At 38.6% G+C, this 25,300-nt stretch overlaps 3 protein-coding genes across 4 annotated transcripts; all 3 read right to left on the bottom strand.

Annotated features, from left to right (window-relative positions):
* Positions 1 to 333: 333 nt before the first annotated feature.
* Positions 334 to 2,276, bottom strand: Osi19 (DUF1676 domain-containing protein Osi19). The gene is made up of 4 exons (XM_020943061.2): positions 2,073 to 2,276; positions 1,338 to 1,617; positions 1,060 to 1,241; positions 334 to 685 (listed from the first exon to the last, which is right to left on the bottom strand). Exons 1-4 carry the CDS (start codon positions 2,274 to 2,276, stop codon positions 545 to 547), a joined length of 807 nt encoding a protein of 268 aa, XP_020798720.2. The 3' UTR covers positions 334 to 544.
* A 3,435-nt stretch (positions 2,277 to 5,711) lies between these two features.
* Osi18 (DUF1676 domain-containing protein Osi18) lies at positions 5,712 to 7,015 on the bottom strand. Its single transcript, XM_020943059.2, has 2 exons — positions 6,549 to 7,015; positions 5,712 to 6,193 (listed from the first exon to the last, which is right to left on the bottom strand). Exons 1-2 carry the CDS (start codon positions 6,994 to 6,996, stop codon positions 5,712 to 5,714), a joined length of 930 nt encoding a protein of 309 aa, XP_020798718.2. The 5' UTR covers positions 6,997 to 7,015.
* A 2,866-nt stretch (positions 7,016 to 9,881) lies between these two features.
* Positions 9,882 to 25,127, bottom strand: Osi17 (DUF1676 domain-containing protein Osi17). 2 transcript variants are annotated; one of them, XM_086832589.1, is made up of 10 exons: positions 24,791 to 25,104; positions 20,315 to 22,113; positions 18,939 to 19,172; positions 18,510 to 18,766; positions 16,175 to 16,356; positions 15,674 to 16,036; positions 14,817 to 14,994; positions 13,333 to 13,443; positions 13,074 to 13,252; positions 9,882 to 10,532 (listed from the first exon to the last, which is right to left on the bottom strand). In XM_086832589.1, exons 2-10 carry the CDS (start codon positions 20,982 to 20,984, stop codon positions 10,391 to 10,393), a joined length of 2,316 nt encoding a protein of 771 aa, XP_086688715.1. In that variant the 5' UTR covers positions 20,985 to 22,113; positions 24,791 to 25,104; the 3' UTR covers positions 9,882 to 10,390. The 2 variants fall into 2 exon arrangements, with proteins under 2 accessions (XP_086688715.1, XP_086688712.1); XM_086832586.1 differs by lacking the exon at positions 15,674 to 16,036 and having other exon boundaries at positions 24,791 to 25,127.
* Between the last annotated feature and the right edge of the window lie 173 nt (positions 25,128 to 25,300).

Genomic DNA, 25,300 nt, shown 5'->3' with positions numbered 1-25,300 from the left:
ATTCTGTTGAGGGTGGGCATTTTGTGTGGATTAAATTTGGCTAATTAGGACACAATTGCCGTGCGGGCGATGGCTTATACATATTGTATGCCAAGTGAAATTGCTCGAGACTTTGATAACACAGCCAGGGGGGGGGGTGGCGGAAACGTTAATTAGGCCTTTGGGCTTAACAATTCAAGCGGTTTGATTTTAGCCGCCTTTGGCGCCAAGAGCTTCTGGTTTAATCTTTAAGTCAACTTTAAGTACTAACCTCCGGACTTGCTTTCGATACAATTAGATACAATTTAGCATATTTAAGGCATTTATTTTGCTACTTTATTTTGGTGCTTTGCTTTCTCTCTTTTGCTTAATCTCTTTGTTTTCAATAAATAGTTAATAAATATTATAAATAAAGTCTAGAGACACGGACAGGGGGACAACTGGTCGAAGGTTGCAGATTATGTCTAACAATTAACAAATAATTATGCGCTCTTCGAGACCACTTCTCATCCAGGGACTTTCCCGCTTCTCTTGGTTCTTCTGTGTGGAGGATTGATGGGTTTGCTTAGGCGTAGGCCTTATAGGCCAGGTTCTGGGCCAACTTCTGGGGCTGCTCCACAACGGGAACGGAAACAGAGCCAAAGTTGCGACCATCCCAAGGTCCATGGGCAGTGATGTGAGCGGTGTGATGGTGATCATGAGCAATCTGTGAAGATATAGCATAGATATAGATAAATATCCTTTTTTTTTGCACTCTTTAAGTTAATAATTAATAATTTCTAAATGCTAGTGTTGTGGTTTTGGGTAGTCAGTTTTGTGGTTTGGTTTTTGGGGAGAGCGGGAGAGTGTGGGCGAGGATTCTGGCGGAACTTACCCTGCTGCTCCTGCCGCCCTCTAGACTTCTTCTACATACATACATACATGCCTCTTAATCTTAATTGCATTTAAAGTTGGAGCTCCACCGCCTTCGCCACGCATCCCAACATCATCCCAACACACAACAAACGCACACTAATTACCACATCCAGCGAATGCCTGGAAGACAATTGAAGATGCGTTTTAATATCACTGAAGGCTTACCTTTTTGCACAATTGGAAAATGGCCAAACCAACCGAGACAATGAAGGAGAAGAAGCCCAAAGCCAAGGCATTGAAGGCCTTGATCTTCAGTATGCCAATGGCCATGGGAATGACAGTGATGGCCTTCAGCAGGATGAGCACCAGGATGGGCATGGCCAGCTTGCGGAGGCGATGCTTCTTGCCTGTAATAATTAAAGGTATTTGTGTGTGTGTTTTTTTTTAATAAAGAGGCTCTTGTCTATGTTCGTGCAAACAAGGCATGCAGAAAGTGAACCCACCCTTCTTGAAGATGTTGCCCTTCTTACCCCTGGCTTCGATATCGGTGGCATCATCATTGCCTTCATCGCCGTTCAACTGAAGGTTCAAACTCAGCTGATTGTTGGCCAGGTTACGGGCCGAGACGGTGACCTTGGCATCGGCCAAGGGCAAGTTCATGCTAACATCATGTCCCCTAATATAGTTCTCGATGGCATCAATGAAACCATCGGCACTGCTAGCACGAGCTTCGCTAATGGGTGCTGACTTTTGGCCATTGGAATGCACTTCCAGATTGGAGACCTATTGAAACAGGAGGAAATTTGTACATTTAAAGTATTTATTAGGGAATATATTAAAAATAGCACTTTAATATTATATACTAGAAGGGGAATTTAATTTGAAAAAATAAGCAAAGTCTTTGTCTCTCTTTTATAACTTATAATTGCTTTTTATTGAATGTATTTTAAGTATTCTTTTTTTAAATTCTAACATTAAGGAGTTACCTTTACAATTTATCAAACTTTTATCTAGAAAGCTACCCAAAAAATTAAATATTTAAATAGTTGTTTTGAATTAATTTAATAAGTTCTTGCCAAAATAGATTTCTTTAAGTTATTTTAAATAGAATATCTTCTAGCACTGAGTTAATTTCCTATTAAAAATTCAAGTAAACTTTGCTTCAAAATTCCCAATATGATATCTTGATTTTAGTAACTGATTTTAGCTTAAAACTTAAACCCCTTTCTTGAGCTCACCTGGTAGCTATCTTTGCTCATCACATTGTCCACAAAGCGCATGGCACGCTCTTTGATGCAGGCCATCGAATCTTGTCCGCTGGCGCACTTGCTCTGCTCCTCGGCAATAAGCCGCTGCAGTTGCTCGGTGGATCCGATGCCAGCTGCCTGTCCCGCCGCCACAAAGGCCGCCACACCGACAATCACAAGGAGCAACTTGGCCATTTTGTTGTATTCGTTTCTTTTTTTGGTCCGGTTCGTAACTCGCCGCTGGTCAACTTGCCACAACTTGCCTCGCTGCTGGCACAATTGCGTTTAATAATCGTTTTTCTATTGTTCACGATTTTTATACTCACTCGATCTTTAACTCGTTCGCTGGCGAATGGCGGTGCAAAAGGAATGGCAGGTGGAGAAGACATGAATGAAGCAGACGTCGCAAGAGCTTCTCCACTTTTGTTATTTTTGCCCGAGTGCGTGCCGCGCTGCACCACGTGTCGTATACTTAATGTGGCTTTATTTCCAGCGCGTGCCCAACGCATCCAAGAGTTTTTCCTTGTGGGCGGAATAATGCACTCGAAATAATTAGGGTGACGGGAATAAAGGGAATAAGTTCATTCAGTAAATACAGATATTGACTGAAAAAAGGCTGTTTTGGTTAACCTGTAATTTATTTTGGGACTGTTTGGTGACTGTTGAGAAGTAAATACAGGAATTTAAATACATACAGCATTTAATTTACACCAAAGAATCGTTTATTGTTAATGTATTTTATAATTCAATTTATTTGAACTTTTTATAATGAAATATTGTTGTATAAGCTTATAGAAATTGTCATATTTTTTAAAAATAAATGAAAAATTTCATGTATTGAATAATACGACTAAAAATATCATTCAAAGGGTCGCCACAAAACAACATATAATTCAAAATATAAATTTAAACGTTAACAAATAAATATTAATTAATATTAATATTAAAAAACAAATATTAATTAATATTAATATTTATATATATTTATATATATATAAATTAATATTAATATTTATACCTACAAATATTGGAAGAAAGAATCAATATTTACATGATTGTAAAACTAAAAAGACACAGATATAATATACAAATACAATATAAAATATACAATACATATAAGAATAAGAAGGCAACGACATATATTACCAAAAAAGATTCATATATAATTTCTATCATAAGTACTCTAATTTTCTCCGAGTGTAATCAACAGTTTGCTCTTAGTTTTTGGATTCCTATTGAGACACCACAAATGGGAAGTAATCTCGACCATTACTTGATTGAATTTCGTGAAAATGGAGTTGCAACTAGAGACTTTACTTTCTTACTAATTAATGAGGAGAACTTGCTTACTTTGAAGTAATAGAAGGACATAAGCAATCCCGCACATTATTTGTTGACCCCACATGGGAGTACCACACTCTAATGACTAAAAAGAACAACTAATTACAAGTAAAGAGCCTAGGGAAAAAAAGTTCCAAGACAAACAAAAAAGGAAGCAAATAAAGTAAATTGGCAAACTTTGTAAAAACAATGCTTTTCCCTTCCGCTTTACTTTCAGATTTTTGACCTCTCTTGTAGAAATTTAAAAGTCCAAAGTTGTATCGATTAGCAGGTCTTTAGCAACTTTTAATGGGTCATAATAAGGGAAAAGTTTGCCAGAAATATTAATAATAAACACATAATCGTGGCTAAGCCGAGGAGGCTCAGTCATAAACCATTTATTGCCCACAAGGAACTAACAATTAAAATATCGCCAACACTTAATTTTATACAAATTGCGCAAAACTAATTACGCCACCATCAAGTCATAATTAATAATTGGGCAAGGAATATGCAAATGTATCAATGGACAATGGCCAAAAACAATAACAAATAAATGGTCTCCTACATGTCAACGAAATAGAAAGTATTTTTCCTTAACGAAAGCGAAAGTGACAAACCTCCCCCAAACCTCCGTGAATCCAAGGCATGCACTGAATTTAAAGAGCAATTGAAGTCCACGACTGAATTATGAATCTCGTGTATTGATTACGCGTTGTTCGCCATGAAAATTGATTTGACTGTGGAAGAGTATTTCTCGTATTTTTTCGTATATTTTTTTGGGGGACTCGATTATATCGTTTGGACAAAAGTTTCACCGTTTCATTGGGCCGACAATTGCCATTCCGGTCGCATTTCTTTCTTCGAGCCAATGAAATTGGAAAACCTTTTCATATTCCAAATTGTTGCGTAGAAACGATGGCCCAGCGATGGCGGCCAAGTGCATGTCGTTAAATATAAATGAAGTTTCGTCGCTCAATGGCATTATTGCTTTTCAATTTTTATGTTGTTGCTACTGAAGTTTCCTCTCCTCGGTTTTTTCTTCTTCTATTTTTGATTTTTTGTTTGTGTTTGGCGCCATTGCCATTTTGCATTGCTTCACGGTATCGCTGTCCACATTTTGGCTGCAAGTTGTGTGTGTGTTTGTTTACTTTGTGGCAGCTTTCCAGCACAACACACCTGGGTCAGGTGGATCCAGGGTTTCACTGGGTGGCCATTGCCAATTGAGATGACCGCACCAATGACCATCGATTTTCTCTTTTGCGGTTGCATGGCAAACCATCAAATAAGAAAAGAATGCAGTCAATATATATGTTTTCATATTTTTCATTTGAAGTTTATTTTTGTACCCATCAAAGGAATCTCCGGAAAGTATGCTAAAAATATGAATTAAACACGAGTTTGCTATTAAGCTGAATAAATTGGAATACCAATGAAAATATATTTTCACATTAAAACATTTCATAAATTCTTCGAATTTTGAGCTGAATATAGAATTTAATAAATATAAATAAATAGGCTAAAGCTCATTATTCATATAATTTATGCCTAGAAAATTTAAAGTTAAAAGTAGAAACATTTGCTCTAATCGAAGAACTTGTTTAAAAATATTTTTCTAAATTCTAAGAAGTATTTAATATTGTTTTTAAGTTACTTCTACTATAGATACAATTTTTTTTATTTTTAAATTCATTCCAATGTATAAATTATATACAATTGTTACCAGAATATCAAAGTATTTTTTAAATATTTTCATACTCCCCTAAAGAATTTTTTAATTCTTTTAAAGAGCACCTTTAAAGTTTCCCCTTTACGAGGTCTTAAAATTCAGTTGAATTTAAAATGAAAGTTTCTTGAAAATTTTATTGGCCACTTTGGTAGGAAGTTGCACTCATTATTCGACGGTTTTCAACTTGAAAATTTCCCCCTTGGGATGCTTTTTGGCCGACTGACAGGTAACTTGCCACGTTAGAAAACTTTTTGGGTTAATTATTGTTGGTTGCAACCCTCTTTAAAGAGTCCTTAATTAAGCACATAATTTTTGGCATGCTTTTTATTGCAGAAATATTTACACAAAGGATACAAGAGCTCCAACCCACTTACTTCCTTTAAAAACACCCCAGAGGGTTCCTTCTTCTTTTCTTTTTTCTTTTTTTTGCATTGTTTTGTTTTGTACACTTCTCAATAAATAAATAAATAAACAATACGCCAAACTTCGAGCGTTTCAACTACTTAGCTTAAAGCGAAATAAATAAGGTTGCATTTTGGCCAAATTTCGAATAGGGTTTTTGGGTTTGTGGTCTCTCAGCCTCATTTCTGACCCGCATAGGCCAAGTCCTGGGCATCCTGTCCCTCCTGCGAGGATCGGGCCCAAGCATGGGGATCCCAGGCGGGCGAAGGATGCTCCAGATGCTCAATATGCTCCACTGGCAGGTCCACATGATGATCGATGTGGTGCTCCAGATGATGGTCAATGTGATGCGGCACAATGTGCTCGATGTGATGGGGCACCACATGTTCGATATGATGGGGAACCACATGCTCAATGTGATGTGGAACCACATGATCCACATGATGGTGGGGATAGTGAACCACCTCATAGTTGACAATCTTGGGCTTGGCAATCTTGAAGATAACCAGAGCTCCGGACAGGACCAGTGAGAGTAGACCCAAAGTCATGGCCTTCCAGGTCTTCAGAGCAATGAGGCCCAAGGCAAGTGGCACTAGCACAGTGGTCTTCAGTTTCAGGCCCAGAAGGAAGGGAAGAACAGCCTTGCGGATCATGCCGCGTCCTGGAAGAGCAATAGAAATATATAATATAATATTGTATATATGATAGAGAATGTTTTCTTACAAATTTAAAGTATAAAGTATAAAGTATATATGATAGAGAATGTTTTCTTACAAATTTAAAGTAAATCATTTATAATTGAATTTATGAAACCATGAAATATTTTATCGGTTCTAAGCTTAAATGTAAATATATAATGCCAGAAACATGTAATTTATGTTAGAAAAGCGTAATAAGTTATATATTTTCATATTTTTCACACTTTCAACTCTAAAATTTAATATTCAACATAACAAAATTTCTAAAATATTAAACAAACTATATGTTTGGCAGTTCAAAATGAATTTAGCACTTACCTTCATTGGCAGCTGCCAGTGGAATCACTCCACCCTGGGTCAGGGGGTTCTCCATCAAAAAATCGGGCACCAAAGAGCGAGCTTCCGAAGTGCGGAAGTATTCCGGAGCCAGGATCCTTAGGGAATGACTACCCAGGTAACCATCGATGGCATCAAACATACGTTCCTGGGGATCCATGGATCGTGACTCCTTCATCTTCTCCGAGGTGCGGACAATGGACAGGCGCTCGGTGAGACGCACTTCCGGCTGCTGGAGAGCAGAGTTGAACCACTGCAGAGCCTTGGGTCGCACGCACGAAACACTGAGGTCCTTGAGACAGCCGTGGTACATGTCCAAAGCCAATTGGGTGGCGGATTGTGGTGCCTTTTGACCCTCGGCGGGTGCCGAGTGGGCGACGGCCACCAGTGTCGCCAGGGCGACCAGTAGACAGACGGCGGTGCTCTTCATCCTTGGTTAGTGATGGTTGTTCCCCCCTTTTTTTCGATATTTCGATTCCCAAACTCTTACTTTGGCTCTGGTGGTGCGCACGCGTTGGCCACTCAGTGGGTTATGCAAATGTCGCACGGGTAGAGCTTGGTTTTTATACGAAGTGTACTTTTCCTAATTGAATTGCGTATGCCAGGTACGCCACAGAGCTTCTTTTTCCATCGCTTTGGCCTCCTGCTTTAGCGGCCATTTCGTTTTGTTTGCCACAATGCCATGGAAAGCGCAAGTTGACCAAGTCGTTCGAGTTTCACCTTTAGTGCGGGAGTTGGCCCTAAACTGGCTTTGGCTTCTGTGTTCTATCGATGGTGTATATTGGGTCAAGTGGGTACTTTATGGGCATGCCGTTCTTTAGGCTCACGGAATTCGTCATTATAACGATTTCCCGCATAATACCAGCCATAATATGCCGCACATAATTGAAAGTTATTGGACGGCTTCTACCGCTCGTAAAATCAAGTGCCCAGCCATTTGATGTGCGTGCCTGGAAATCACAATTAGAATGCGACTCTCCCAGTGTACATTTCTTTGGCAGTTAACGAAATACCCGCATTGGGCACTCAATTGCACCTGCTGACCAATGAAGAAGCCAAAGTATTCCTTTTACTCTCCGGTAAAAGAACGTTTTGATTTCTTATACAAAAGGCGGAGGGTATTCACTTCCAAAGAATTTTATTGAATAATATTTAATTATCAGTATTATATGTAGTATTTATTATTTAATTATATTTTAATGATGTCAAATGTATACAAAGAAAATAATGGCAATCTTGGCCTTCTTCTGACAGATGCATCCATAAAATGTATCTTTATTGTATAGGTTTAACAGGTGTTTTCCTTTTAAGGGGAAAGAGGCAGTGTGAAAAATAAACACTATTCCTGAATCTACCTTAGTGTGTGCGGGTTAAATGTTGTGGGTTTACCTTTTATAGTTCCTGAGATTTAAGTATATAAATGAATGGTCACCAATGTGAGTATTTTACGAGTTTTTGAAAGCTTCGTTCAACCCATTGAACACACAGTGAAACGACTAGTTTACGAGTATACTTGAAGTATCCTTTAGTTTCCATTATTCATTAGCAAAATAATTCAAATAAAAGCCCTCTGGAAACGATTGGAACTTTAAATTTATTATTATATGTAATAATTTACATTACTAAATAACTAATATTTAACTAAAATAAACAAGTTAAAGGAAATGGAGCCATGAAAAGGTCGATTTATTTGTTTATTTAAGAACTGTAACTTATAACATTAAAATATTTAATTTTTACGTTATATAGAAATCGTTAAAAAAGATTTGTTTAAACATCTTGAATATTATATTTATATATTGTATATTGAATATAGTTATTTAAAAGACTGTGTATTCTGTGCCTTCATTCTGTGTATTCTAACAAATATTTATAAAAATTTAAATATAGGAACATTTGAAAAAATATAACTATATTTTATTCAATTATAATCTGTTATTATTATTCCCAAATATCAATCTTTTTTTTAATAAGGCATACAAAAGTTTCCCATATATTGTATATGCATAAGTCCAGCAGAAAGACTCCATATGTTAAGTGCAATTAAGGGAAAGCAAATGTATCCTATAGATTCATTTCCGATTCCCATTTTATTAATTACCTGTCTCAATTAACTCTTGTTCTTCCAGCAGCCTGACACTGTCCAAGGAGGAGTCGAAGAATTCTCCGAATTATATAAAATCAATACTTATAGCATTGGAATTAATTAACAGCTGTGAGGCTGAAGCGGGTGAGTATTTCTTAAAAAATGTTTTTCTCTTTAGCGGAAATATTTTCATAGGCCAAAAGTTATAAACATAGGGGCAGGAAAGGGACTGAGAGGAGTATCAGGGGAAACGTTCGTGACGCTGACATTTCTTGAAGTACTCGCACTGCTTTGGCATTTAATGAGCTGCCAATTTGGCAATCGGTGTTTTGATGTCAGTGCAGTTGGTTGGGCCGAGACAGCGGGCCCACGAATCCCTAATGTCTTATTTATACTTCCGCTCTTTGTTGTAATTTTTTTGCCTTTGTTTTGTGTTTGGGCAATAAGGAATTTCTTATTTTGTGTACTGAAAGAAAAGTGAAAGCTTTGCCATTTGCGTGTTAATTGCGACTGGAATTTACATAAATATTAATTTCAGATGAGTTCGTGCTCGAACATGGAGACATCAAAGTGCGGCCAAATAAATATATATTTATGTAAACGAGTTTCCATTTCCATTTCGACTGTTTGCCGGCGACAATTAGGCCTACATATTGGCTTCGCCATTCCTGCTGGGCCCAAAAACGCCTTGATTTATGCAAAGAAAATGTGTTATTAGAGAGCCTATTGGTCTGTGTGAATGATTTCACAGCATGTGGGTTTGCTCAGACTTCCTGGAATATTTAGGGAGGAATACCAGAATTAATACAGCATTGATTCAATAGCAGGGATTTCGAGAAATCAAGAATGAAGAAGGAATATATATATGTGCTTAATTTGGCTAAGGTTCCACAACCATTTTGCCTTTTAAATTGTATTGTAAAGGATCTTTAAAGTAACATAAAATAGAATAAGAATTTAAATTGAATTTATTAGACCTCTAATTTCAAAATGAATGCTTGCTTGGCTGTTTAAGACTTTAACATTTTTAACAGCTTTGATAGTTTTTGTGATATTTTTCTGAATTTCCCCGAAATTGAAAGATAAATAATGCTTGAATTGTTGGCCTTTGTTTAATTGTATTGGCTGACTTTTCATGTGCTTGCTCCATACGAGTGTTAATAATGCCAGAATTCTTATGAAATATTATTTATTTCCCATTTGCATTGCCTTGAAAATTCAACTTGATACACATTTAACACAATTTTAATTTATTTTCCTCTGTATGTACTCTTTTAACAATTTTTGCGTATTGACTAATTGAATTTGCAGACTCATCCGTTTGGTCGAAAATTAAAAAATATTCTGATTTCATTATTTTTGTTTTTTGATTTTTTTTTTTTAAAGAGAATTCTACATGTGTGTGTGTGGTCGTTGTGGGTGAGAAATTTAAAAAGTGTTTTGACCGCAGCCAATTATAATAAATAATGAACCATTTTGTAGGTAATCATCAACAAAATCAGAATAAATATTAATTCAGCGGTCGAATAACAGATGTGCCTTAATTAATAGCAACTAGGAAAACCATTAGACTACAATAAATAAATAAATACGAGTTTAACAAATAAATTATGCTTAAAGTACGATTATTATCCTATTTACAGTTCGGGTTTTTTTCTTTTTTGTTTTGTTTTTTTTCTTTTAACAAGGAAAAAAGTTGACTTCAAAGTGACTGCTCAACTTGCAGACTCCCTTCGGCTCATTTGGCCGGCATATTGCACTGTGGATACAGGCTCTGGCAATCCTTTTGATCCTGGCCATCTCGAGCAGCCTGAATTAGCCGGTAGAAACGACGCACTGCCTCATTCGCATGCGTTACGGGCTCCAGTTCGCTGGTGTCGCTGCAATAGATACAAAATGAAAAACTTTATCATAAAATCGTTTTTATTTAATTAAATGTGTTTGTTCTTTATATTTTTTTGTCGTGAGCAGATGATATTCTGTTAATATTTCCTTTTTATTTTGTTAGGTAGTTAGTTAGTTCGGCAGGCCTTTTTTGCTGGATGTTAGGAAGTCGACTAATTAACTTTGCCTCTGAAGTTTCCATGAAAGCAGGTCGAATCGCTACGCCTTTTTTATATGTGTTCCAACAGCACACGCCCTTTGTGTGCCTTCGAAAAACTCACACACTGGGGGAAAATCTAACTATTATAATAGAGTATTTATATGGGAATTACTAAAAACAACTTCTATTTAAATCTACACATATACTCCTCCACAATCTATTGATATTTTATGATCAAATGAATAGATAAGTACGAGTACAAGTATTTTATTTCAAGTGGAATATGAAATCCGCCTTCCGGCCTACTCAGCTATTCTGGCTTAAATTGAAGGCGTCTGAAGCAATTGATTCTGGGGGGCGGAGTGCTGCTAATGGATTTCATGTGACTAGTGAGTGGGCGGGAAATGCCACCCACATAAGCCAAGGTCAAACTGATTTTCTATGTTTTTTCTCCCCGCTCCCTGAAAAGGAGTGCTTGTTGGAGAAAATGAAATGAAAGGACGTGACCTGATGCAGGAAAATGTTGTATGCGATTTAATGTTCATAATTATTATTTCGTTAGCGCAACATTCAAGTAAAATCTTGTTCTTATATAATGGAATAGCTTAATTAAGTAAAAAACAATCTAACAATCTGACAAACCAACCACTATTCAGTTCCTTGTACAGTTTTCACTTAAAAAAAATAAACCGAAATTAATATTTAATCAAACAAGCAAATTTTTATGTTAAAACTTGTACCTTTATCAATTAAAATTGAACTGACAGAAACACAAATGTATTCTCATCAAATAATTATGAATGAATTTAAGGGCAGGCACGCGTATACTAACTATGAACAAAACTCTGCCTGCCTTTCATTAGGCCCATTTATTTTAATTAATTTTCAACTTAAAATGACCGAAAACCTGAGCTTCAAGCCTTTTTTGCCATTGGCTCTCCGATAAGGCAATTAAGCATATACTTTTGGGCCACTCAATTAATAATGTCACGGGCACACGAACTCATAAATCATAGAATATTGGTAGGAACAGCACAAGGGCTTTTCCTGACTTTTCCTGGACGTCACTCACAATTTTGTCAAAGCAGTTATCTTTGCCAGACAGCGAGAAGTCGGCCAGTTTGGCACTCATTGTTGTCAGGGCGCAAAAAAAAAAAAAAATGATGGAAATAAAAGAAAAATTAAATAAAAAACCTAGGCATGCTGCCTCAAAAGATAATGAGGCGTAGGAAATATGATGAATACGAAATGTGAGTTTATCTGGTCTGTGACATGCTTGAGTGCGTCCCAGAGTGACCGATGTGGGTGGAACCTTCTGCAGATGATGATGGCGCAAGCTGGCATGCAGCATGTGGCATACAGCATGTGGCATGTGTGGCAGGGAGTTCCACTTGGCTGCCCCGTGTGCTGCAGTGTGCAGTTCAATTAGTCGACGCGATCCGACAGCAACGAACTTGCAATGACAAACTGCGTTTAGACAGCTCCAAGTTCCACTTTCTTTTCACGCTTTTGCCTATCAATTGAAAGGCGATGACGGAAAACGGGAGACCCCTTGAGACATTAAAGGTTTTTAGCTTTATGGCGAGAGCTGAAAAATGAATCTAAGCTTTGACAGCGTTGACATCACAATTTGCCATGGCCAGGGAGCAGCATTTAGAGCAAAAAATAACACATTTTTATGACTAATGACACGTCCTAGTTTATGACATTTAAAGCCTTTAAGTTGTTGTGAAAAAATGTTGTATACAAATAACAAAAGTCGTCTATGACGACCTCCAAAACAAATATTAATTAGTGATTTAAATTGTCAATTAAGTCGTTGTAGCCAAGTCACTGTAATAAAACCTATTCAGAAGTGGTTGATCCTGGAAACTGTCGGAGTAGTGTGCGCTTTTCGATTAGCTTTGAATTTATTAACTATTTTCATTGCCCTATTTTTTGCAGTACCTGGGAGGAAACTTTCCATAAAGTCCTATTAAAAGAAACTATTCTAAAATGATTGTTTCTAGAAACTATCAGACTAGGACAAGCTTTTTGATTTCATTCAGACGTACCAATTATTTTTTACATTTCCTGGCAAGACATTCCCATCAATTCTTATTAATCTCTCTATAAAAGAACCTATTCCAAAACTCCATTACAATTAAGTTCTATTGTTCTCCCTAGAATTGATCCTATTTTGTAGTGACTTTTTCTAGAAACTATAATAGTAGGATTTCATTCAAACGTACCAACTATTTATACATACATTCCGTGTTCCGACATTCCAATTAAGTTCTAGAATTGATCCTATTTTGTAGTGACTATATTCTATCTATCTATGTTCTTTTCTCAATTTTTTGGACTCACTCTTAGGAAATTTCCAATTAAAACTTACCGACTTAGTTCGGCAGAAACAAAATTGCTGTGCGGACTATAGGTGGCTGGATCCTTGTACATGCTGCAAACAATACGCTCCTTGCACAGGTCATTCTTTACGCCCAGCTGCTCTACAATCTTGTCTATTTTCAGCAGAATGGGACTGTAGAAGGGATCATAGTTGAGCGGATATAGTGGCTGCAAAACGCATAAAACGGATAAAACAATTTATTCACAACGAAAGGAGATTATGGGATGGGATTATGAGATGGGCAAACCTGTCCATCCTGCACAAATGGCTGATGCTCCAGTATCTTTTGCTGCTGCTGGATTAGGCGCTGTTCGGCCTGAATCCGAATGGCCTCCTTTAGCTGAGCGGCCAGTTCAGGCTGTAGAGTAGAGGAAAAGGGTAAACATGTAAATTTAGTGAGTGAGTAATCTAATCCGGGGTTCCTTTTAGTTAGATACTAGTTTCAAATTGAATTATACAGCACCCACCTCTATCACATTGTACACTTTTCTTTGGAAATTAAATTGTAACAATTAAATTAAAAATATATATCTGTAGGCGTTAATGTTTTTGACACAATTTTAACAACTTCTTTGTGAGAGGGCAAAGGGCAAAGTTTGTACATGTTGCACACCTTCTGTTGTGGACAGTCAACTTAATTTAGAGAGCCGGCAGCCAGCCAGCAGACTTTCCCGACAGCTACTTCCCATCATATTCTGTGTGTTGTGCTCATTTAATTAAGGTGAACAGCGGTGAGTCAGGTTTCGCAAAAAGCCTACGGATTGTGCTGTCACTCACCGGGCACTGCAATGGCAAAGTGCAATTTAATTATGGCTTACTATGCCCGAAAGCACAGCCCACATGTCCGCACTTGAAAGTGAAAACTATCGTTGAGTCTGGCTTAGAGTCATATACATATATAGTTGGTTTGTGCAAAATTCATGTTTGCCAAGCAATACACCTTGAAAAGTCCTGCAATTTAAACATTGTCGTTAAACGGAAAAAGAGAAAAGAATATGGCAAAAGCATCTGTCTGCACTTGGAGGAAAGTGTCAATAAATGCAGTCCCCCATATGCCGGGTCTAGACATTTGTTTGTTTTGGGGAAATTATTGCTTCTGTTGTGTCTGCTTGTACAAATGTGCAATTTGCAAATAACATTCAGCACTGTGTCACTAATGATGAGAGGAAATGGCCGTAAATAGGGGGTGGAGACAGCCCATTGACCTACACGGGAAATGAGCTCTCTCAAACTGAGACATTGCCATACAAATTAATGTTCCGTGAAAGTACTTTGTTAATGCTTGAATTTTATTAAAAAGTCTGTCATAGTTGTGAGTGGTTTTTAAGATAATTGAATATTTACCAGTAAAATAAATGAATCTTTATATTTCCGCGAAATATTTCTCTGTAAAGTAACCTCGAAATCCTTTTTGTAAACATTTCTAATTTGTTTCTAATTGCTCTTACCTTCAAATATTTCTTCCTCTAATTACATGCTTGTATTTGCTGTGCTTTTGAAAAACCCGACACTTTTCCCCAAAAAAGGATTTACTTTCTGCTTTTGCTTGTAATTTTTAAAGAGAATATTGTGCAGTCTGTCTACATTTAGCCAGGTTTTATGCGTAGACTATCTGATTTCACTCATTTTCATGTTTATTTGCATGTGGTTGTGATTACAATTACCATGCACATTCGTGGATTCTGTTTGAACACACTGCGTATACGTAATGTAGTGAAATTAGATACGCACCGAAAGTTGTGGCTCCTGCAAAGTTTGGTGTTGCTGCTGCTGCTGCTGCTGCTGATTGTTCCGTGCGGGATCATACTGTGCGGCTATTTGTGCCGCTGCCGTGAGTCCTGGCCCATTCTGTGGCGGATGATGTCCTGGCACGAACACCGGATGATGCTGCGTATGTGCCGGCCTTGAGCTGGAAAAGAAATCAAAATAAAAAAATTTGGGATCGAATGCGGGTTCGAGTGAGGCGGGTCAACTTCCGTTGCCACAATGGTGTTACACTTTTGGCGGTGTATCTAATTTTCCTTTACGCTCTTCTCCATTTAATTGGGGAAAAAATAACCATTCGACGTTGTGTTGTTTGGGTTTCATTAAAGATTTTTAATTACATTTGCATGCGCCGGCAACCAAGGACATTGGGAATGGGAAAGCAAAATAGAACAGCAGGCGTTCAGGAAGGAATCAATTACCATTTAAGTGGTTTATTAAATAATGTACAAGATAGCAGGAAGCAGTTGTGAGTAAGATCATGATAGGTTCTCTTTGGAAAATTAATCTATAGGCTTCTTTTAGTGATTCATTTAACAAGTTCTAATTGAAATGTAATGAAAAGTTAAATCTCAGAGGTAGCAAACACGAATTTTCCTCCTTTTCGTGCAGAGTGTGTGGAAAGTAAACAGAAGCAAATGAAGTCGTATGTAAATTTAAGGAGGAGAGCTGGCTGACTTTAAGGAATATCGGGTTAGTAGCTTATGTTGAGACCTAATTTATGTTTGTGCGATTGTGTTCTTTTTCTCGGTGCAAGTGAGTTTTCATGTGCGTAGGTGTACTGTTTTGTTTGTTTTTTGGGGGCGCCCTTAAGTGGCATGTACCTTTGTTTGTCCTGACTTTGAAATGGGTTTAAACTGTGACTAGAGGGCTGTACTTTCTGAGCACCTAATTGCTGTTGCAGCTGTAGCTTTAGCTGTTGTTGATGATGTTTTTGCTGAATTGTTGGTGGCCTGGCCTGTTGGGTGGCAGGCCATCGTTGATGCTGTTGCTGCTGCTGCTGATGTTGATGCTGTTGCTGTTGCTGTTGCTGTTGCTGCTGCTGCTGAAGCTGCTGCTGTTGTTGTACCTGTGTGGTGGTGCCCAGGCCCCATGCATGCAATACCCCGGCATCGTTAGCCGTATTGGGCTTAAAGTAATGCGCATTATCCTCAATTTGTGCAGCGCGATTTATATCGCCTATGTATCTATAGAGTGAGGCCAGTCGATTGTTTTGTGTGAGAGTGAGTGTAATGAGTGTGATTTAGAGACAAGACAGATACACAGAGAGTTAAAGTGGACACAGAAAGCTTAAGGAGGTGCAAAAGCAGATAGACGCCACTTACTCGGAACCCAATCCAGGACCACTGTTCTCCCAGGCTCCCTCAAAGTGCTCGAATCCCCCGGGACCATAGCTCTCGTGTACGGGAGCTCCATGGAGATAGGCAGATGGATGTCCCTTTGGTGGATGTGTGTATATGAGCTCGGGACCAGAGTGATGCTCTCCACTGTGCCATGTGGGAACCACCTAAAAAATAAATGTTGTTAAAGTTTGAGATAGATATTTTAATCAAGTTTGTAAATAACACTCCCTAGTTTCTGGATTTCTTCGAGTGTGGAGCTATGATAAACCTAAATTGAAAAAGTAATGGAGCAGTCGAGGCTGCAAGGCTTCTTTATTTCTGCTTGACATTTAATAAACTCGGCAGTGAAGCAAAACTTTTTTTTGTACTGCTCTGGAGGGCTTCGCTTTCGAGAGCTCTCATCATGACATCTTTAAAGGCTATTTATAGGCAATGTTTGAACCGACCAAATAATACGCATTCTGTGCTCGACTTTGTCTGGGTGGAAAGGCCCTCCCTTAACTCAGTTCAATGACTGCCAAATAGCCGTGAATAAAGTATAAGATGCCAAGATATGGGACTGTGTCATTGCCTTAGCTGGGTGCTTTAGGTTCATGCTCTTGGCTCTATTATTTGTGCTGTTTATTGTGCTCGGAATCGGAATCGGAATCATATTTCATGCTGTGCGGCAGCAGAAGCAGCAGAAACTTTTCCCCAGTAAAGAGGTGACACGTCAAGTGCGTGTTTCTTGCTCTCGAATGGGGAAGTCTTTCCGTCTGCAAATTAATTTCATTTACACTGACTGCAAAAGCAGCCAGGGATGGCATTGGCAATGGCAACGGCAGACAGTTTAAAGACATTGAATAGCCAAGAAAATGCGACATCCGAGTGTCAATACACATATGGAATTCAATAAAGCGCTCCCCTATTGATTGCTCACATTTTTATTACTTTACAGCTGGAATCCGGTGAAGCTTTCCTCTATCCGCTGTTAAGATATTCATATATTCCATTGAAGAACGAGTTTAACGACACGTATTCCCCATGGACTCTAGCTTTCTCCTGTAAATATCTTTCGATAGTTGTCCTAAACTCAATTATAGCTTCTTAGACAGAGAGTTGTAAAGAATTATAGTTACTAAATTGGCTACTTTTATTGAATCAATTTAAAAGGAAATCCTGTTCAGCTAAAAAGAATGCGATATGCAAACATGGCTACCCGGATTATCCACGGCAGCTTTTGGCTAAATGCCAGGCCCTAGACACTGTTCAATGGCATTCCTGGCGACATTTTCGAATGCGAACATAAATATCTCATAAATACGAGTATCTACGCGTGTGCACTCGTTCGCACACAAGTATTTGTAAGAATAAGTCATGCACAGGGAGAAAATGGGATAGATTTTCAGTTGAGTTTACTCGAAAAACTTAAGAGATGAGGGTTTACATTAAGAAATGTATTCCAAAGGAAGACTTCTAACTATTGTGTAGGATGTTTCCTTACCCAAAGATAGCTTTACCTTGATTAAGACTACAAGTAAAGTATAAAATCATAACTTTTAGTTTATTTTTCCCTGTGCTATTACAGCCATTTATAATCCCTGCCAAGGGGCGCCATTCAAGCGACAGGATTTCATTTGACGATATGTCAAGCTGGGTGCTGTCTGTGTCAGCGTGAGCCTCATTTCGATGACAAGGGCGCTGCGACACGTGCTTAGAGTAGGGAAGGGAAATCTGCAATGGAAATACTTCTCAACTGACGGTAAAGAAGGCGTCTTTACTAGACTTTTCTAATTGAATTTCCGGGAGCATGGATATGAGAGAGAACGCGCAACAACAAAAGACAACTTCCGACCGGCAGGCGTATAGACAAAACTGAATCACATCTCCAGATTGTTAATGAAATTTCTCCAAAAATACGCCAAAGATGTGAGAAAATATAATCGGCCTAACCCAAACCAGTTAGTGACGGTATCACAAGATGGTCTTTGCCTTTAAATCACATATTTTTCGTGTCATTGAAGCATTTTTCTCTTTAAGCAATAATACATTTCTCTTATTCTTTGCTAAGATTTAAGGAAATGTAATTGATTATTGATTGATATGTGTTTTATAAAGTTTAAAGCAGTTGTTTTATGTAAACTAGGTCGGAATTAATTCAGAAAACGTAGGTTCCTTGAATATGGACTGATTTTAAGCTAAAACACTAGTTAGTTTCTACCAAAATTGTGTGCTATATGGTTGAGAAAATTGCCCGCAAAACGACTTAACAACTCACGCAGTGAATTTCTGTGAAAACAAGGCAATTTGTGCAATATCTTCCCCAATTGGCACTCACCGTATGATGATGATCGATGAGATGATGGTGGTGGTGGTACTTGGGTGGTGCGTGATAAGACTGGTGGTAGTAAGAGCAAAGTTTGAAGAGATGCGACAACGCTGGGAACAGGAATAGCAGGAACTTCAGCAACAGCTTCTTGGCGGCACCAACTCCAATGATGATCGGCAGGAGCCAGAATAGCTTGATCTTGATGATCTTGATGATGAGGAGCAAGGCAAGGAATGACAACACCAGTTTGCTGCGTAGAAATTTTTCTGGACAAACGAAAGTAGCAATCGGAATCAGACTCTTGATGCAAGAGTGAAAGCGCTTTCATCAGCAGCAGAATCGCATCTGCATCGGCATCGGCATCGGCATTTGCATTTGCATCTGCATCTGCATCTTTAGCTGCGTGATGGAGGAACACAAATTGCGAGTATTACTTACGTATCTTCTTTTGGATTATCGCTCCAGCCAGTCGGGCCTTGACTACCTGTTTGGGTATCAGCTCCAACTTGGCAATGATTCCATTTCCCTCGATGGCTCGCGGCGAGATGCGAAATGTGGCGCCGTTGAACATAACCTCTGGCAAATCCACCTCCAGATCGTGGGTCATGGCAAATTTGATGCTCTTGCCATATAGAGCGCTGGTCACTTCCTCGATCGGTGTTTCCGGACTGGCTGCTTGGCAATGGAGAAACAGAGAGTAAGTTGCACGCAAACGAGGTTAAATCTGCACAGAGTGACGCTTTTGGGTTAATGAAAGTAGTGTCTCTAGCGATTTCCCCCGCTCAGGATGCTGCATCTCTTGCGCAACTGAGAGTTTAGTTTGTTCTTTTGTGTCTATAAATAATTTTGCAGGGGGAGTTGCTTCCGGTTGGAAAATATTCTGCCGATATTAAATTTTTTATGTGTCTTAAGGCAGTCACAGCCGGAAAATTAAGTATTTACAAAGATGTAACAAAAGTATTTTTTAGCTTGCGAGTTTTTCCTGCCTTCAGGTTATATATTTATATTTCTTTTATAATAGTTAAATAACTTAATGAATGTCATAAAGTGTTGATGATTTCTCATTTATTGCCTTTTAAATTTTATGAATAATATCAAAATAGAAAATAAATAAATACAGTGCAATGAAAATAACTTTCTGAATCATTATTTTATGTATTTATTTTGAAGAAAATCATTGGGTTATAGAAATTTCCATCATGAAGTATTTAAAATATTTGCAAAGTACAATATTTACTTTTCTGCTTATTTATCATTTCATTTTAGCTTATGACTTCATTAAATTCTCCGTTGTTAAGAAACTTCTAAGCAATCTATCTCCGCTTACATAAGTCTTGTCTGTCTGAATGGTTGTTAATGTGGCGATTACCGTGGGCAAAAGAAAACATCTGATGGCCAGGTAAAAAACCGCATAATTGAGCGCAGTCAAAGCGCCGTGACTCACATAAACGAGAGATCGTTGCCGTAGCAGATATTTTACTGCTCTCCGGCGCAGCTAAAATACGTAAAAAATCAAATCAAAATGCGGCAAGTGAAAGTTACTGAAACTGGCAGAGGCATTTATTTATTTTTTTTTTTGTTGTGAACGTGCTCAGGTATAGGTAAACAAAGCGAAGAAAAGAATGAAATACCGACAACTCACAGATGTGAAAACTGATCGCACAAACAAAATCGAACAAATATAGGGTTTGTTACATAAGACTCTGTCAGGGGAAGGCATAATTGCGGGAAATACGTCTTGAGAACTACAGAATATGTTGCAAGTAATGTCACTTCATAAGAACTATCTTGATAGTTAAAAAAGTCTCACTTACCAGCACGTGCCTCTGAGTGCTCCCCCTTCTCCTTCTCGATCTCGTAGTGAACTTGGTTCTTAAAGAACTTAAGTCTCTGTGTCACATTGACATCCTGCACATCCAGAGCACCATCCAAATAGCTAAACACATTCTTTTGGAAGCACGAGATGTCCGGCTTGAGATAGCAATCCCGAACGAGTCCATCCCAGAGCTCGTTGCCACTGGTAAATCTCCTGGCCAGACGGAGAAGCAGGGAATCTGTGGGAGCTAACTTATCCAGCTGCTTCCTGACTGCCGGCAGATCTGTGGCATTCAACACTGGTTGCCATTCTTCCGCCGGTAGTTCCGTCGTTGGGGACTCCGTTTCGGACTCTGTCACCTCATCGGCAGGCTGTGTTGTCTCCAGGCGACTCAGCGGTGTGGTGGAGAGATGATGACGACCAAGACGACCATTTCGAGATGTCTCATCCGCCTTGGCGACCGCGTTTATTAGGCAGATTGAGAGAAGGAAAATCAGCAGGCTGGTTTTATTTGATCCAACCATGCTCGACCATGGGAGGCAGCGTCTCTGATTTGGATTGCTGCTGCTGCAATTGCAGGTGCGATTTCTACTAGAGGATGTCCATGGCCTGCGGCTCTCACCTGAGGTCCAATTACGGAGCAGATCACCACTGTGTGTCTTGGGCATTTTCTGTTTTCAGTTTTCAGTTTTCAGTTTCGTTTTCGGGTCTCGTTTTCACTTCTTCCTTTAGTTAGCAGTTAGCAGTTAGCACTGCTCTGACGGGCAATTCACACCTTCAACCTGCAATTGTGGCTGCAATTTACGTGTTCCTCAAACAATTTATATAGACAGTTTCGCCCTAGCTACGTGCTCAGGAACTTTGAGCTGCGGCAGGCACAATGACCGGCTTTATTGGCGAAATCGTAAGCCAATTGACAAATCAATTTATTTAGCACACAAACACAATTCCATTGATTGTTAATGGATTTCTGTCTTAATTCAGTTTTGTTGGTTTACTTTTTTTTTTGTTGAGTACTTTCTTCGCATGTTTACCTTGAAGTCGTTTGTTTGGAATTTCGCTGTCGCATTTAGCGCGTTTTCTATTTGCGTTAGTTGGTTATCTGGCTTATAGCTACCAATTACTTCATCGCGGCACACCTACGGCCTAACGGTTTGTAGCTCGCATATCTTGTAACTTGTATTTATTCCGTCTCTCGCGTATCTCGAATCTAGTATCTAGTATCTGTTGGATATGCAAATCTCCTGTTAGCGCGTTTCGTGTGCGCATGCGTGCGCGACTGGCGGACAACTGAGCGTGTTGTGGCCGAAACTGATGGCCAAGATCATGGTCGGGACCGGTCTCTCTCTCTTTCTCTCTGTCTCTCTCTCTGTATCTTTCTCGTTCTCTGTCTGGCTTTTCCCTCTCGCCAGTTTCGTTCAGTTTGTCGTTGACTTTTTTTGCGCTGCAATACCGGCTGTATCTTGTATCTGATGGTTTCCTCTGCATTCGCACGTTGCTCTGGCAAATATTCTTCTTAACTGTAGTTTTTTGCCGCGGCTGAAAGTTGTTTAGCCAGCCCCTGCACCTCCCTTTCCCCTCTATGTTTGTTTATACATTTTCCAGTTAGCTTTTAGATTGTTTCAAGTGCAGTTTGTCTGCTGTCTTGGCGTTAATTTTCCGCGTATTTGTTGTTTCTCTGCGCTCTGCGTTGACGCTTTTCGCAGCCGATCAGGATTTAGTATTTAAGTTTTCCCATTACTATAAAGTGTTTTTATGTTTATTGGTTTTTCAGAGTTCGATATATTGTTGCGGCAACTTAAAATAAAGAGAAAACGAGTCAAGAATTATGAAAGGTGAAGGTAGCCGTATTCTTAAAGCAATATAAATATATTTCGGGGATATAGGAAAGAGTTGGAATAGTAAAATAACTAGAAATATCTAATGTCTTATATAATAACTAACTAAAAGGACTTGAAACTTTCTATAGTTTCTTGGGGGCTTAGAAATGCACTTTTTCCTTGTTTCTTTTTTGTCACACATTAAACAATATTTACATATTTCTTTCTTGCATAGTTTCGACCAGTTTAAGTGGCATAATATGTTGGGCATACCAGTTTTTTATTGGGAAATATGGGTCAACTGTTGACCTAGCTATCTATATAAATATATATGTATGTTTATAACTTTTCCACAAAAAGTGAGCAGCCAAGTTAACGTTTATTCGAGAAGATTGAATTGAGAACGGAATCAAAGAGCGGTGCTTGGTGACAAAGGAAAGCAATCAAGTTGTCAAATAAAATCGCCATTACTTGAACCACTTTCAACAAAAGATGTTTGTGGTGGTGGCACACTTATGACATATGCTATTCTTCTTTTGTTGTTTTCATAGCCATTGAACGGGCTTCGTGTAATATTTGTAGCCATTATCTGTGATCAAGATATCAATCGCACACTATGACCTTATTTCAGTGACTACTTGGCTATAAATTTAATTGGTACAAGTCTGAGAACCTGCTAATTTGGGCCCAGACATGAGAGCTTTTCCACAAAATGCTTTTGGTTCGTTTATAATCATATTTCCAATGCAATCAATTAGTCCACATTACGCACACACAGTTGCATACTGTATCACGACTTATGATTATTATTTTTTAACGAGCTTCGACTAAGTTGCTCTCGGCATACAGTACGTATGCGTAATGTGCATAAACGACATACATTAGTATGTTTGATGTAACAAGTCGCGTTGTTATGGCTTTTCACATTAAAGACATTCTATTAAAGTGCCATGGCGGCTTATGTCATGCCAAAAGAAATACCCATAAAGTTGTGAGTACACAATTGCTATAAAAATAATGGACAGCTAAATCAAGTTTTTTTGGGAGGCAGCAGCTGGAGCTGAAGAACTCGCTCCTCACCCTAGACAAGAGCTAATATGATGTAAGTTCTTTTCGAGTTCAAGCCAAGTCGAAGACCCAAGACCAACCGTTAGGGGTCTTTAAGGGTTAGCGGCTTAGAAACCAGAATTAAAGACAGGTACACATAATATTATTTTCAAGTGAGCCTTAAATATGTATATAGTTCTTTTGTTATTTTACTTGTTCTTTGGTAAATTTTATATTAATTTTATATTGAATTATCAAAGCATTTAATGACTTTTAAAGATTATTTCGGGACTTATGCAAGACTCAACGATTTCGGTTCTGTCATTGCTTTGGCTTTCACTCGAATGCTTCCTGCTCTCTTTTTTTATTTTAATAATGATTCAATTACATCTATCTTAATGGCACTTGAAAATGGCCAACTCTCGGTTGACAGTCGGCGCAGATTACGTTTCGGAAGGTAACAAGCTTTCGCTGTACGCTGCTATTTCTGTCACAGCATTTCCTCGGAGATTTTATTGCATTTTTATGTGACAATTTCTTGGCAGAGAGACGATACACGCATCCGAATATCGCATTCGAGGGCAGGCAGGTTATGTAAAGTGTCGAGCATTTTGCATTTTCATTTAATCGTATCAAATTGTATCTGCCCGGGGGGGATAACTTTCGGTTTCTGTCTCAGTCTCAGTCGAACGAATGGTGAATGTATCTAATAGATTACTAATTTCACTTTATGCGTGCCTGTATCTTAGTTGGCCAGCCCAATGTGGTGCGATTTGAGTTAGCGTGCAAATATTTTAAAGAGTTTTTTAACTTCGTCTAACATTTCTATTTGCCCGTTGCGCTAGAGAAATCCATGGGCAAGTCGAACAAAAAGCAAATTCACTTTCGTTGCGGTTAACCAACTTGACTCACTAATGGCTTATTAAGTCCAAATAGATCGGATTCAGCGAACTTTTTTTTATGATCTGCCAGGTACTGGCAGCAATTGAATGTAATTATCGACAGTGGCACAATAAAATGGCGAATAAAAATAATCCGAGACCGGAATAAAAAAACAAAAACGACGAAACCATTCTGCGGTTTATCGCCTCCATTTAATGCTAAAAGGTTTCATTTTCAATTAAGTGTGATCATTTGAATGGAGAGAAAAAAAGCAAGCAATTTAAGCCGAGCCCAAGCAATTTGTTTACTTTCCTCTGCTCTTAATTGGTGTACCATTTAAAATATTCTGACTGTGTTTTGCTTGCTCCAAGAATTAACAGCCGGTGAGCACGCGAGACCAAGTACTAATTGGGATTCTAATGTGTATTAGAGCGCGTTGAGATTCCCATCTGGCATGCGCTATTAATTCAACAGATTCGGATCTTTGAGAACTTTATGGGTTTTCTGGTGAAGCTAAAAATAAATAAAACCGCAGAAATTTCACTTTTACCAGCTGCACATGGACACTCGCGTTGCATTTCCCCCTTTTTAAAACAGGTTTCCATTATTCGGTTTTTTTTCGGGTTAATAAGTGCAACTGACAACCGGCTTGCCAGTTGGTCAGTCAGTCAGTCAGTCACTAAATAATCTAGGTCAAATATTTGCATTGCGAAGACGTTACTTACTCTATCGGAGATGGAAATGTTTCCACCTGCAATTAACATAAACTAACTCACAGTCACTTGAGTGAACAACACTCGCAAATCATCAACGACTCATAATTCTTTGAGGCAACACTGTTGTTGTTTTGTTGTTGTGGCGTGACGCCTAATTAGCAAGACACTTTTTTTTGTTTTTTATTTATTTTGTTATTTGTCCGCTGGTCACTTTCGCTCTCTGTTTTCACAATTTGGTAGATTTGATTTTAAGAATCCCCCAAATCACATCTTTCACTTTTTACCGTTGTTAACAGCCAGAGAGGTGCGATAAACGTGGAAGACCGGCGAGTGTGTAAGACGAACTGATCGGAGGTGCCGCCTCTGCGCAGATGTGGCCAACTTTGGGTGTTGGTAGGTGAGTTTAATCTTTCCAAACACACACACACACAGATACAAGTCGTGGAGAGAGTTGTGAGCTCTCCAAGGTGTAAGCATTTCCCCAACAGCCTAAAAGTATGCTGACTTTAATTAACTGGT

Source organism: Drosophila serrata, unplaced genomic scaffold, assembly GCF_035046125.1.
Source record: "Drosophila serrata isolate PLE 108 unplaced genomic scaffold, ASM3504612v1 contig_30, whole genome shotgun sequence".
In the NCBI taxonomy this organism is placed as follows: domain Eukaryota; kingdom Metazoa; phylum Arthropoda; class Insecta; order Diptera; family Drosophilidae; genus Drosophila; species Drosophila serrata.
Note: the sequence above shows the minus strand (reverse complement) of the source record. Positions and strands in the feature narration are given on the sequence as shown.

What these genes read in the sequence shown, in the direction of transcription:
- Osi17 (XM_086832589.1), bottom strand. Translation starts at nt 20,984, where the DNA reads ATGCCCAAGACACACAGTGGTGATCTGCTCCGTAATTGGACCTCAGGT. An exon ending in GGTCCTGGATTGGGTTCCGA is followed by an intron (nt 16,037 to 16,174) that starts GTAAGTGGCGTC and finishes CTCACTCTATAG; the next exon opens with ATACATAGGCGATATAAATC. An exon ending in CAAAGTCAGGACAAACAAAG is followed by an intron (nt 14,995 to 15,673) that starts GTACATGCCACT and finishes TTTCTTTTCCAG; the next exon opens with CTCAAGGCCGGCACATACGC.
- Osi19 (XM_020943061.2), bottom strand. Translation starts at nt 2,276, where the DNA reads ATGGCCAAGTTGCTCCTTGTGATTGTCGGTGTGGCGGCCTTTGTGGCG. An exon ending in GGGCAACATCTTCAAGAAGG is followed by an intron (nt 1,242 to 1,337) that starts GTGGGTTCACTT and finishes TAATTATTACAG; the next exon opens with GCAAGAAGCATCGCCTCCGC. An exon ending in TTTTCCAATTGTGCAAAAAG is followed by an intron (nt 686 to 1,059) that starts GTAAGCCTTCAG and finishes ATATCTTCACAG; the next exon opens with ATTGCTCATGATCACCATCA.
- Osi18 (XM_020943059.2), bottom strand. Translation starts at nt 6,996, where the DNA reads ATGAAGAGCACCGCCGTCTGTCTACTGGTCGCCCTGGCGACACTGGTG. An exon ending in ACTGGCAGCTGCCAATGAAG is followed by an intron (nt 6,194 to 6,548) that starts GTAAGTGCTAAA and finishes TTGCTCTTCCAG; the next exon opens with GACGCGGCATGATCCGCAAG.